The sequence below is a fragment of the Orycteropus afer genome, unplaced genomic scaffold (assembly GCF_000298275.1).
Source record: "Orycteropus afer afer isolate SDZICR_OR568_19922 unplaced genomic scaffold, OryAfe1.0 scaffold00026, whole genome shotgun sequence".
Taxonomy (NCBI): Eukaryota; Metazoa; Chordata; class Mammalia; order Tubulidentata; family Orycteropodidae; genus Orycteropus; species Orycteropus afer.
The window spans coordinates 15,109,827-15,122,457 of NW_006921613.1; the positions used below are offsets into that span (position 1 = coordinate 15,109,827).

Below are 12,631 nucleotides of genomic sequence, written 5' to 3' on the forward strand. Positions count from 1 at the left end.
CGGTGGCTGCGATGATGGGATCAAGTATAGCAGGGATTGTGGGGCTGGCGCGGGATCGGGCAGTGTTTCGTTCTGCTGTGCATGGGGTCCCTATGAGTCGGAAACGACTCGACGGCACTTAACAACAACAACAACAACCACAGGCTTCTATTTAAGGCTAGACAACAGAAACTGTGTTTTTGCTTGTTATAAAAAGAATACATTAGTACGTCACATTTACCCAGTGAAAGGAGTCCCTGGGTGGTACAAATAGTAAAACAGTTGACTACTAGCCAAAAGGCTGATGGTTCAAATCCACCCACAGGCACCTTGGAAGACAGGCCTGGCAATCTGCTTTCAGAAAGTCACAGCTTTGAAAACCCTATGGAACAGCTCTATACTCTGCACACATGGAGTGCCATGAGTCAGAATCAACTCTACAGCAACAATAATACTCCAAGAAGAAGTCCATTTATGTGAATGTCCACAAAATCATGCAAACCAAACCATTTATAGTGCTCAAGAGGAAGGAGAAAGGTAGCCACAACTTCCTTATTTAAAAAAAAAAAAAAAAGACTCTGTCTCTTAAAATAAAGAGTATCAATTCCTCTTAACAAAAAGTTATAGAGCTTCTCATGCAACATTATGGATGGAACTTGAAGACATCACAGTGAGTGAAAATAAGTCAATCACAAAAGGGTAAATATCGTATGACTTCAATTATCTAAAAAGACAAGAACAGACATGTGTATAGAGACCAAAGTCTATTAGTGGTTGCCAGAGGCAGAAGAGAGGAGGAGGAAAGGGAGGGTTATTGCTTACGGAGTACTAACTTTCGGCTGTGGTAATAGAAAAAGGTAAGGGTAGGGTGGCATAGCCAATTAATGTAATTGCTGTCTATAAGTTGTACACCTATAAAAAGCTGAAGTGGGAAAAGCTGTGTGACACATACATTTACAATGATGACAGAAAGAGAGAGAGAGCTGCTGAGGTTGACGAACTGCCAAAACAAATGCCCTGAGATAATCTTTAAATCTTAAACCAAAAATATCTCCCAAACTCTTCTTAAACCCAAACAACAGTTTGGCTTTAACTAGTAAAGAATGGCTGCCTTGAGCACTATGTGCTTTTTAAATCTAACTATAAAGGATCAAATTGACAACAGTAACTTGAGAGATTAGATAAGGCCCTTAGAGGGTGGTGAGTTTAAGATATTGAAGGAGGAACAACTCAGAAAAGGAGGGTGAGAATTCAGTGATGTATCAACATCACTGAATTGTACATGTAGAAACTATTGAACTGGTGTATATTTTGTTGTATATAGTCTCAACAACAGAAAGTTATTTTCTAAAAAAAAAGCTATACAGTTTCTGCCACCACTCATCTGTCAGTTTGTCATACCATGGAGCTTGCGTGTTGCTGTGAGGCTGGAGGCTATGCCACCAGTATATCAAATACCAGCAGGGTCACCCATGGTGGGCAGGTTTCAGCAGAGCTTCTAGACTAAGACAGACTTGGAAAAAGGAAGGGGCCATCCACTTCTCAAAGAATTGGTCAGTGGAAAACCTTATAAATAGCAGTGGAATACTGTCTGATATATTATTGGAAAACTTTATGAATAGCCCTGAAACATTGTCCAATATAGTGCCAGATGATGAGTCCCTCAGGTCAGAAGGTACTCAAAATATGACTGGCGAAGAGCTGCCTCCTCAGGGTAGAACCAACCTTAATGATGTGGATGGAGTAAAGCTTTCAGGACTTCCACTTGCTGACGAGGCATGACTTGAAATGAAACAGCTGCAAACATCTATTAATAATCGGAACATGAAATGTACAAAGTATGAATCTAGGAAAATTGGAAGTTGTCAAAAATGAAATGGAACGCATAAAGATCGACATCCTAGGCATTAGTGAGCTGAAATGGACTGGTTTTGGCCATTTTGAATCAGGCAACCATATGATCCACTATGTCTGGAATGACAAATTGAAGAGGAATGGGGCAGCATTCATTGTCACAAAGAATGTTTCAAGATTTATGCTAAAGTACAATGTTGTCCATGATAGAATAATATTCATACGCCTACCAGAAAGACCAGTTAATACTGCTATTATTCAAATATACACACCAACCACCAATGCCAAGTATGAAGAAATTGAAGATTTTTACCAACTTCTGCAGTCTGAAATGGATCAAACATGCAATAAAGATGTGTTGATCATTACTGGTGATTGGAACGCAAAAGTTGGAAACAAAGAAGAATCACTAATAGTCTGAAAATAAGGTGTGATAGAAATAACGCTGGAGATCGCATGACAGAATTTTGTAAGACCAATGACTTACTCATTGTAAATATCTTTTTTCAACAACATAAATGGTGGCTATACACATGGACTTCACCAGATAGAGTATACAGGAATCAGATCGATGACATCTGTGGCAAGAAGCACTGGAGCAGCTCAATATCTTCAGCCAAAACAAGTCCAGGAGCTGACTGTGGAACAGACTAGCAACTGCTCATATGCAAGTTCAAGTTGAAGCTGAAGACAACTGAAACAAGCCCAAGAGAGCCAAAATATACCTTGATTATATCCCTCCTGAATTTAGAGACCATCTGAAAAATAGATTTGATGCACTGAACACCAATGACCAAAAACCAGAGGAATTATGGGATAACATCAAGAACATCATCCATGAAAAAAGCAAAAGGGCATTAAAAAGACAGGAAAGGAAGAAAGACCAAATGGATATTAGAAGAGACTCTCAAGTTCACCCTTGAATGGAGAGTAGCTAAAGCAAATGGAAGAAATGACAAGGTAAAAGAGCTGAACAGAAGATTTCAAAGAGCAGCTCAAGAAAACAAACTCAATTATTATAATGAAATGTGCAAAGATCTGAGTTAGAAAACCAAAAGGGAAGAACAAGCTTGGCATTTTTCAAGCTGCAAGAACTGAAGAAAAAATTCAAGCCTCAAGTTGCAATACTGGAAAGATTCTATGAGCAAAATATTGAATGATGCAGAGAGCATCAAAAGAAGGAATACACAGTCATTGTACCAAAAGAAATTGGTTGATGTTCATCCATTTCAGGATGTTCATCCATTTCAGGAGGTGGCACATGTTCAAGAACCAGTGGAACTGAAGGAAAAAGTTAAAGCTGCACAGAAGAAACTGGTGAAGAACAAGGCTCCAGGAATTGACGGAATACCCACTGAGATGTTTCAACATACAGATGCCCCACTGGAGGCACTCACTTGGTTATGCCAAGAGATCTGGAAGACAGCCACCTGGCCCACTGACTGGAAGAGATCCATATTTGTACCCATTCCAAAGAAAGGTGATCCTACAGAATGTGTAAATTATCAAACAATATCATTAATATCATATGCAAGTAAAATCTTGCTGAAGATAATTCAAAAACGCAGCAAATGCAGCAGTACATTGACAGAGAACTTCCAGAAATGCAAGCTGGATTCAGAAGAGGATGTGGAATGAGGGATACTATTGCTGATGTCAGATGATCGTGGCTGAAAAGCAAAGAATACCGAAAGACGTTTACTTGCTTACTATGCAAAAGCATTTGATTGTGTGGATCATAACAAATTATGGATAACACTGAGAAGAATGGGAATTCCAAAACACTAAATTGTGCTTATGAGGAACCTGTACATAGACCAGGAGGCTGTCATTCGAACAGAACAAGGGGATGCTGTGTGGTTTAAAATCAGGAAGGGAATGCATCAGGTTTGTATGCTTTCACCATACTTATTCAATCTGTATGCTGAGCAAATAATCTGAGAAGCTGGACTGTATGAAGAATGCAGTATCAGGATTGGAGGAAGACTCATTAACAAACTGTTATATGCAGACAACACAACTTCACTTGCTGAAAGTGAGGATGCCTTGAAGCACTTACTGGTGAAGATTAAAGACTACAGTCTGCAGTATAGATTACATCTCAACATAAAGAAAATGAAAATCCACACAACTGGACCAGTAAGCAGCATCACAATAAATGTAGAAAAGATTGAAGTCCAAGATTTCATATTACTTGGTTCCACAACCAACATCAATGGAAGCAGCAGTCAAGACATCAGACAACCTATTGCACTGGACAAATCTGCTGCAAAAGACCTCTTTAAAGTGCTGAAGAGCAAAGATGTCTCTTTGAAGACTAAGGTGTGCAGAACCCAAGCCATACTACTTTCAATCACCTCATATGCGTGTGAGAGCTGGACAGCGAACAAGGAAGATTGAAGAAGGGTTGATGCTTTTGAGTTGTGTTGAAGAATACTAAAGGCACTGTCGACTGCCAAAAGAACTAACAGATCTGTCCTGGAGGAAGTGCAGCCTGAATGGCCCTTGGAAGCAAAAATGGTCAGACTTCATCTCATGTACTTTGGTCATGTTGTCAGAAGGGACCATTCCTTGGAGCAGGATATCATGCTTGGTAAAGTGGATGGACAACAAAAAAGAGGAAGGCCTTCAATGAGATGGACTGACGTGGTAGCTGCAATGATGGGCTCGGGGATAGCAAGGATTGTGAGGCTGACACAGGATCGGGCAGTGTTTCGTTCTGTTTTACATAGGGCTGCTATGGGTCAGAGCCGACTCGATGGCATCTAACAACAACAACAACATACCACTTCTGATGGCATTCAACTATTGCCATTTACACCGAAAGCTGTGACTGATCATTGTCAAAGGGTCACAATGCTAATTTGCTACGGCATTATGAATATACCATACAATTAAATAAAATGCTAGTTTAAAAGGAAAAAAGATGCAATTGATAGCGAAATAAAGATAACTTCTCCTTAAGGGTGAAAATAGTAGCCAAAAGATCCTTACTTTCAGTTGTCTTTTATAAGTCTCTAATTATGAACAGATCAAACTTTTATAAATAAGTTATATTTCCTATTACAAGTTCAAGATTTGAATGATAATTCATGACAATGGAAGTTCTAGTAAAATAGATCACGATTTCCTATTAAAAGATAAATTATAATTTTTTTTTTAATTAGAGGAAAATATTCTAAATATATTTAAGTACAAAGCTAAGTTGGGAGGTTAGACCTAGGTCTTTTTAAAATTAGAGGTCATTAACCTAAATCAACTAACTCATACTTACCAAAGCATTAATATCCAACATAGAATGACATTCTTTAAATTTTGAAATCTCTTGTTCCAATGTGTCTAATAGTACAACTTGGTTCTGTCTGAAACAAAAGCACACAGCCAAAATAAACCTACATATCATAAGTCCTGGCTCACTAAACGAAACATTTATCTTAGTGTTAAAGGTTAAAAATTAAGCTGGAAATATGTAAAAGCACTTGCAGAGAATTGATCTCCCAAGCTTATTTGGTATAGCATTATCTGTTTTTCAAAATAATATTCAAAAGCTACATTCTGGTAATTAGAAATTTTTCATTCTTCATGTTCAGGCTCTAATATAACTAAAACAAGTCATTTAAAATTATTTGCTGCAACTATGTATTATCCCCCCAAAAGAAGTTTCTTAAGTGACCTTGCCCAAGAAACTCCACATGCTTTATAATCTTATTACTGCAATATTCTCATAAAGGAATAAGGAGTGATTAATTTTCTAAGTAGAGCTGGGAAAGATACAGTATCAATGAATAATAACTCAAAGAGAATAAATAAGAAGATGGAAAAAGCAAAGGGTTAGGAATCACAGGATCCCCTCTGCCAATAACCAGTTGTGTGATATTGGAAATTCGGTTTAAAGGCAGTCCCCAGTTATCAACCAGATCCATTATTAAGTATGTCTTTCAGTCAAATTTGTACTAACTCAGAACAGGTGCATATGGTTCTTATTTAGACTTACTTCTCTGGTGGTGTAGTGCCTAAGGCATTTGACTGCTAACCAGAAGGCTGGCAATTCAAAGACTCCTCAGAAGGAAGATAGGGCAATCTACTTCTGTAGTGATACCGCGGAAACCCAAGGAGGGGTCACCATGAGTTGGATTCAACTCGAGGGCAGTGAGTTTGGTAGGTTTTTTAGTGCAAGAAAAGCCTCCGAGCCTTTTCAATGACTTAAAAGCTTCACTTGCTGTGAGTGATTGTGATGAAGAATTTGTTGCAAGTAGGGGTTGGTTCAATTTTTTTAAAGTGAAGGCAAATTTATGTAACATTAAAGGGTGAGTATGAATTGTCTGTAATCACACATCCATAACCCCGGTCCCTGGGCCTAAATTATCTTATCTATAAAGTGAGATCAGACCATATAACTTTTAAAGGTTCTCCTTTAAAATTCTATTGAGGAAGAAAAGCCAATTTCCCTAATACCCATCTCCAGATTCAATCAATGTTATGAAAACAGGGTTAAGAGACCTTGAAAAGTCTCCTAATTGAATATTTTAAGTTTGAATATTTAAGTATTTGAAGTTTGTCCCTTCATCTCAGATTAGAGAACACAGAAAATGAAATATACAACAAATAATAAGAGAACCCAACAAGTCAGCATCCAAGACAAGCAGGACAACAAAAACAGGCTTTTACCACTCCCTAGGTTTAAGAGAGGGAGCTCTGGTGGCATAGCACCTAAGGCATTTGACCAACCAGAAGGCTGGCGGTTCAAACCCACCAGCCACTCCTCAGAAAGAAGACTGGGCAATCTACTTCCACAGAAATACCAACTCAGCAACGCAAGGAAGGGTCACTATGAGTCTAATCAACTCCACAGCAGTAAGTGAGGTTAAAGAGAAAGAGTTCTGGTGGCATAGTGCCTAAGGCATTTGACTCCTAACCAGAAGGCTGGCAGTACTGCCTTGGAAACCCAAAGGGGGTTGCTGTGAGTTGGAATCAACTCAATGGCAGTTAAGTTTCATGGTTTTTTTTTTTTTTTTGGTTTAGGTTTAAGAGAACCCAATACTCTATAGTGGTGGTGCAGTGGTTGATGCATTCAGCCACTAACCAAAAGATCAGTGATTCAAAGACACCATCCACTCTGCAGAATAAAGATGAGGCAGTAAAGATTTACAGTCTTGGAAACCCTATGAGGCAATTCTTCTCTGTCTTATGTGGTTGCTATGAGTGGGAATTGACTCAATGGGAGTGGGTTTGATTTTTTTTTTTTTTTTTTTTGGTAATACTCTGTACCTCCGAAACAGGTCATCTCAAAAAAAAAAAAAAAAAAGATACTTAAGGATCCTTGGCAATTTATTTGAACCAGAAACTGAACACAAGTGTGATTTTTATGGAAGAAATTTCTCAACTCAGAAACATAGGTATACCCTCCCTGCAACATCCCTATAGGAAATATTTTCATAACATAATTATCTGGAGTCTAGATAAGGTTTCTCAAAAACCAAATTCACTGCCATCAAGTCAATTCTGACCCCCATTGGGTTTCCAAGGCTGTAAATTTTTACAGAATCAGACTGCCTCATCTTTCTTCTGTGGAGAGGCTACTAGGTGTGAACTACCAACTTTTTGGTTAGGAGTCAAATGCCTTAACCACTACACCACCAGAGTTCCTTACATAAGGTAAGTACTTATTAGAAGAGTTCAAACACTCTAAGAGCATTCATTTCATTTTTTTACATTTAGATTATTATGTATCCCTCTACTATGATTTGCTGTCAATAAAGATATATAAATACTTAACTATGATTAAATGTTACAAAATGTATCTTAATACAGTACATTAATTATACAGTAAATTATGACTTATACTAGCCAGGAAATGAGTGCATAAATGGTTTTCGGTGTCTTACGTGAGTTCCTGGAGGGCTTGTTTGGATCTCTGCAGATCTGGCAAATAGTGAGAGAGCAATCCTTCTGCCAGTTGTTCCACAGCTTTGTCTTCGATAGTCAAGGCCTCTAACAATCCTTCATCTGGAGAAGTATCACTTAAATCTGTCCCCAAGCAAAACTCAAATTTAGGAAGCTTTTCAATTGATACCACTACTAAGAGGGGAGAAAAAGGAGTAGGTGAAAAGAGAAAAGGAAGCTGGCAGTGGGGTTCAGAGCATAAACCCACTCTCCCAACAACAGGTGTTTTTGTTTTCCTTCTGGGCTTCCTCTGACAAAATGGGATATAAGCACTCAAAAAATGTTTTTAAGCTATTAGTATAAGATATACTGAGGGTAAAAGAACATTAACATACACAAAATTCTGCACTTGTATATATTTTTCAGGGCAGACATTTACAGTTTTCAATGCATTCTAAACCCCATTGGGTTTCCATTGTTTTTTCCATCTTTTTAATTAGCTTATCTGTTTGAATGATACTTTGCAACTTTGAGAACTTTAAACCATAGTCAAGTGTCCAAGAGAATATGTGTAGGTTATAGGCCAATTCTACACCAATTTATATAAGGCACTTAAGCATTCTCAGCTTTTGGTATCCGTGTAGGTCCTGGAACCAACTGCCTGCGGATACTGAGGGACAACTGTATTACAGAAAAACAAACACAAACATGCAAATGATACTTTAATTTTAAGGAGTAACAATTAATACTCAATTATGATTAGATAGATACAGATTATAGATAAACACACACATTTTAACTCATGGACCTCCAAAACTGAAACCAAACCTCCAGTCTCAGGTTAATTATTAGAATAGTCTTGGTTACTCATATTTTAACATACATTTAGTTACTGTACATACATGATACTTTATTCTGAAAGATTTACAAGAAGATGATGTCTCCACCCTATTCATACAGGAAATGTTTGCTGAACATCTATATTTGTACTAGATTCTAAAAATACAACAATACAATAAATAAAGCTTGTCCCTGAAAGGTTCAGTCCAGGTGACTCGAAATTATGGGAATTCAAGGAAGAAAAAGATCACTTTCATTTGTCAAATTTGGCAATGATTCCTAAAGGAAATGTGAGCAGTACAGCTGAGACTTTAAGAATGGATAGACAAGAATTTTTCTTCTTTTTTTTTAAAGTGTTACTCATTGTAAAAATTTTAAACACTACAGAGGGGGTCATAAACTGAGAAGTAAAAATACTGCCTTTTACCCCCTTACTCCAAAGGGAGTCACTCTCAGTTTCTTACATAGCTTCCAGAAATTATCTTTGCAATCCCATATATATAATTTGTTTTTCTCACAAATGAAATATTACTCATACTGTTCTGCAACTAAGATACAACTATATATCTTAATTATTTCTTGGAAGGAAGTTTGGGCAATCTATTTCCATAGTGATACTACCTCGGAAGCCCAAGGAGAAGTCACTGAGTCGGGTCCCACTCGAAGGCACATGTAACAACAACAATCTTGGTTATTGTTTCATGTCAACATGTATGGACCTACTGTATTCTTTTGAGACCTATTGAGTTTTCTATTTACCATAAGTTACCAGTCCCTTATGGACAGAGGGAGCTCTGGTGGTGTAATGCCTAAGGCATTTGACTGCTAACCAGAAGGTTTGTGGTTCAAACCCACCAGCCACTCCTCAGAAGGAAGACTGGACAATCTACTTCAGTAGAGCTACAGCCTCAGAAACCCAAGGAGGGGTCGTTATGATAATCAGAACCGATTCAAGGGCAGTGAGTTTGGTTTTTTTTTGGTTTATGAATAGATACTTGTTTTCAGTTTTTTGCTATTTCAAACAGTGCTGCAATGAATTTATCTTTGCATAGTCATGTCACTGTTTCTGTGAGATAAATTCCAGAAGTAGATTGCTGGGACAAAGAGTATGCATTTCTTAAACAGATACTGCGAAACTGACTCTCAAGAGGTAGTACCAATTTACAATCCCACCAGCAGTCTAGGAGGACTACTATTTCAAAACAGGTACAAATTCACCAAGTGAAAAAGATGCAATCTGGAAGCATGAACAAAGGTGGAAATATCAAAACGTTGCTCTATAAAGGGGAGGTAGTAAGGGATGGTTAGAGTAAAAGGGCCCTAGGCAACAATGAGCTATAAGACCATGTGACCAGCCTTGGGGGGCGGCCTTGAATGCCATGTAAATGAGTCTGAACTTTAATAAGTAGTGAGGAGCTGTTTAAGGTTTCTGAGCAAGTGAGAGACATGATTGGCACTTTATCTTGAGGCGGTGATATGACTGAGGTAGGATGGATGGTTGGAAGAAGAAGAGACTGACTGGAGGTGGTATAGACTTACAACTGTGGGCATAAATACAAAGACACAAATGAAAATTGCATAGGAGAATCTCCTAAGTAGAGAGGTAAGAGGCAAGAGAAAAGACTCACTTGAAAGTTTCAAGGGCCGTGACTCGTCACCAACAGGATTAGACATTTATTTTTATTTATTTACCTTTATTTATGGTGGCATAGTGCCTAAGGCATTTAACTGCTAACCAGAAGGCTGGCGGTTCAAACCCACCAGCCACTCCTCAGAAGGAAACTTGGGCAATCTACTTCCATAGTGATACCGCCTTGGAAACCCAAGGAGGGGTCTCTATGAATCAGGACTGACTCCACGGCAATGAGTTTGGTTTTAGTTTTTTGTTTTATTCATGTACAATCTGTATATGAGGTTAATGCAGAACAACCATGTTGGTCAAGCAGATGGACAAGCAAGCAAGATTCGGGAAAGGGGCTCAGGATGCAAATACAAACAACGGAACCGTTCTTAGATGAAAATCTTACAAAGGATTTAAGAGGGGGAGTTCAATGAGTAAAACCTGACCAGGAAGAAGCTGAGAGCATTATTTTGAGGTAATCCTTATATTTCTGGAATAGTAGTTAAAAGAGGTTAAAAAAAAAAAAAAAACTCATGTCGTGGAGTGGTATCCGACTCATAGCGACCCCTCCTTGGGTTTCCGAGGCGGTATCTCTACAGAAGTAGATTGTCCAACCTTCCTTCCGAGGAGTGGCTGGTGGGTTTGAACCACCAGCCTTCTGGTTAGCAAGCAGTCAAATGCTTTAGTCCTGCAGCCTTTCTCATCTAGGGTTCCACATCTGAGCTACTGAACACAGAAAATAATGAGTGACTACTTTCTCAATTCTCTAGTGCTGACACATAAACAGTACCGTTCTAGATGCATATAGTAAGTTAATTCACTGCATTCAATGCCTTAAAACGTTGTTGTTGTTTTTATGCGCCATGGAGTCGGACCGACTCATAGCGACCTCTCCTTGGGTTTCCAAGGCAGTATCACTAAGGAAGTAGATTGCCGAACCTTCCTTCCGAGGAGTGACTGGTGGGTTTGAACCGCCAGCCTTCCGGTTAGCAGTCAAATGCCTTAAGCACTACGCTAAAACATTAGGGCTTAAATTTCTCCGGGAATCCAGATTGAGAGAAACTGATGGGAGAAATAGGGATGTAGTAATGTCACCGAGCAAGAGGGAGGCAGCATCCATCATCCATAATAATGGATACATCAATTCTCCGAATTACAAACCGATTGTTCTAACAACTTCATCGCCAGACACTACATTAAAACGAATAGCTGAGGACGCACCAGACTCAACAAACTCAAAATGAACCCACCATCAAGCGCCCCCAACCGCACCCCAAACAACGCTTTCGTCCAGACCGATTACTGCCCATTCCGCTGGGCAGTAGGTCCGGTGTGAGTCTCAACTTTCACGGAGGTGCCAAAAACTCGGAACCGCCCCCTTCAGATCTAGGACTGCCAACTATCTAAAGTAGCGTCCTCCTGTGAGGCGGTCCCGGAGGCCCACCCTCTCAGTACAGGTCCTGGCCTCTCGCACTCCGCCCCGCCGCCCGGCCGCACGTACCCGGCGTCGGATCCCCGGCCCTCAAGCTGTCGGGCAGCCCTGTCAGGACCCCGTCCGGGGAAGGCGGCTCAGGGACACTCATGTCCCTGCCGCTGAGAACAGGGAAGGGACAGGCAGGAAAACGGACAGAAACAGGAAGACGGTACCGAAAGCCCCCAGAGCCTAGACGGACAGAAGCAGCGGCCGTACCCGGAAGTGATGGTACGTTAGAAGACAGGCTCAGGACACGTGACCGTGAACCCGCCCCCTTGGCGCTCCGGAACCGTCTGCACGGAAGTTGTTCCGGGTTGGGGAGTCACTATTAATAGACTGTGCAGTACTTGAGTACTTGAGATAGCGTGGTAGGTAGGAGCAGTACCGCTGTGAGCCAGGAAGATTTAAGGCTTTGTCTTCGTTCGACGCGAGCTAGAAAACAGACACAGCTTTGCAATTTTATTTGTGCTGGTGGTAGGTTAAGGAGCTCTTATGGCATAGTGGATGAGGCATTTGGCCGCTAACCAGAGGTCAAGTCCACCAGCCGTGCAGCGAAAGGAAGATGGAGGAATCGACTTCCGTAAAGTAGATTGCCTCGAAAACCCAATAGGGGTCGTTATGAGTCGAAGTCGACTCCCTGGCAGTGGGTTTGGTTTGGGTTTTTTGCTCTTGCTGAGATCCAGTGGGCAGAGGCAGTCTCAGATTAAATAAAGCAGCAGATGTATCTTCCCTACCTTAGGTCTTCTCTCACTTGAGCTGTAGTTTGTGCTTGGTTGCCATCACCTCCCTGCTGATTAATGGAGACCTCAGGTATAATAGAACGGAATATTGCCCGGTTCTATGTCATCCTCACAGTTGTTGCTTATGTTTGAGCCTATTGTTGCAGCACAATGTGTCAATCCATCTGATAAATGGTTTCCCTCGTTTTCACTGACCCTCTACCGAACACGATCTTTTTCCAGCGATTGGTTACGGGTAAC

General features: G+C 40.1%; 1 protein-coding gene across 1 annotated transcript in view; it reads right to left on the reverse strand.

Annotated features, from left to right (window-relative positions):
* The window catches only part of BLOC1S6 (biogenesis of lysosomal organelles complex 1 subunit 6), an 18,564-nt gene extending 6,804 nt beyond the window's left edge, over nucleotides 1–11,760 (reverse strand). The window contains exons 1-3 of the mRNA XM_007935219.2: nucleotides 11,679–11,760; nucleotides 7,719–7,860; nucleotides 5,108–5,195 (exon numbers count right to left, since the gene is read on the reverse strand). Coding sequence (XP_007933410.1) covers nucleotides 5,108–5,195; nucleotides 7,719–7,860; nucleotides 11,679–11,760 — 312 coding nt within the window. The remainder of the gene's footprint in view (nucleotides 1–5,107; nucleotides 5,196–7,718; nucleotides 7,861–11,678) is intronic.
* Between the last annotated feature and the right edge of the window lie 871 nt (nucleotides 11,761–12,631).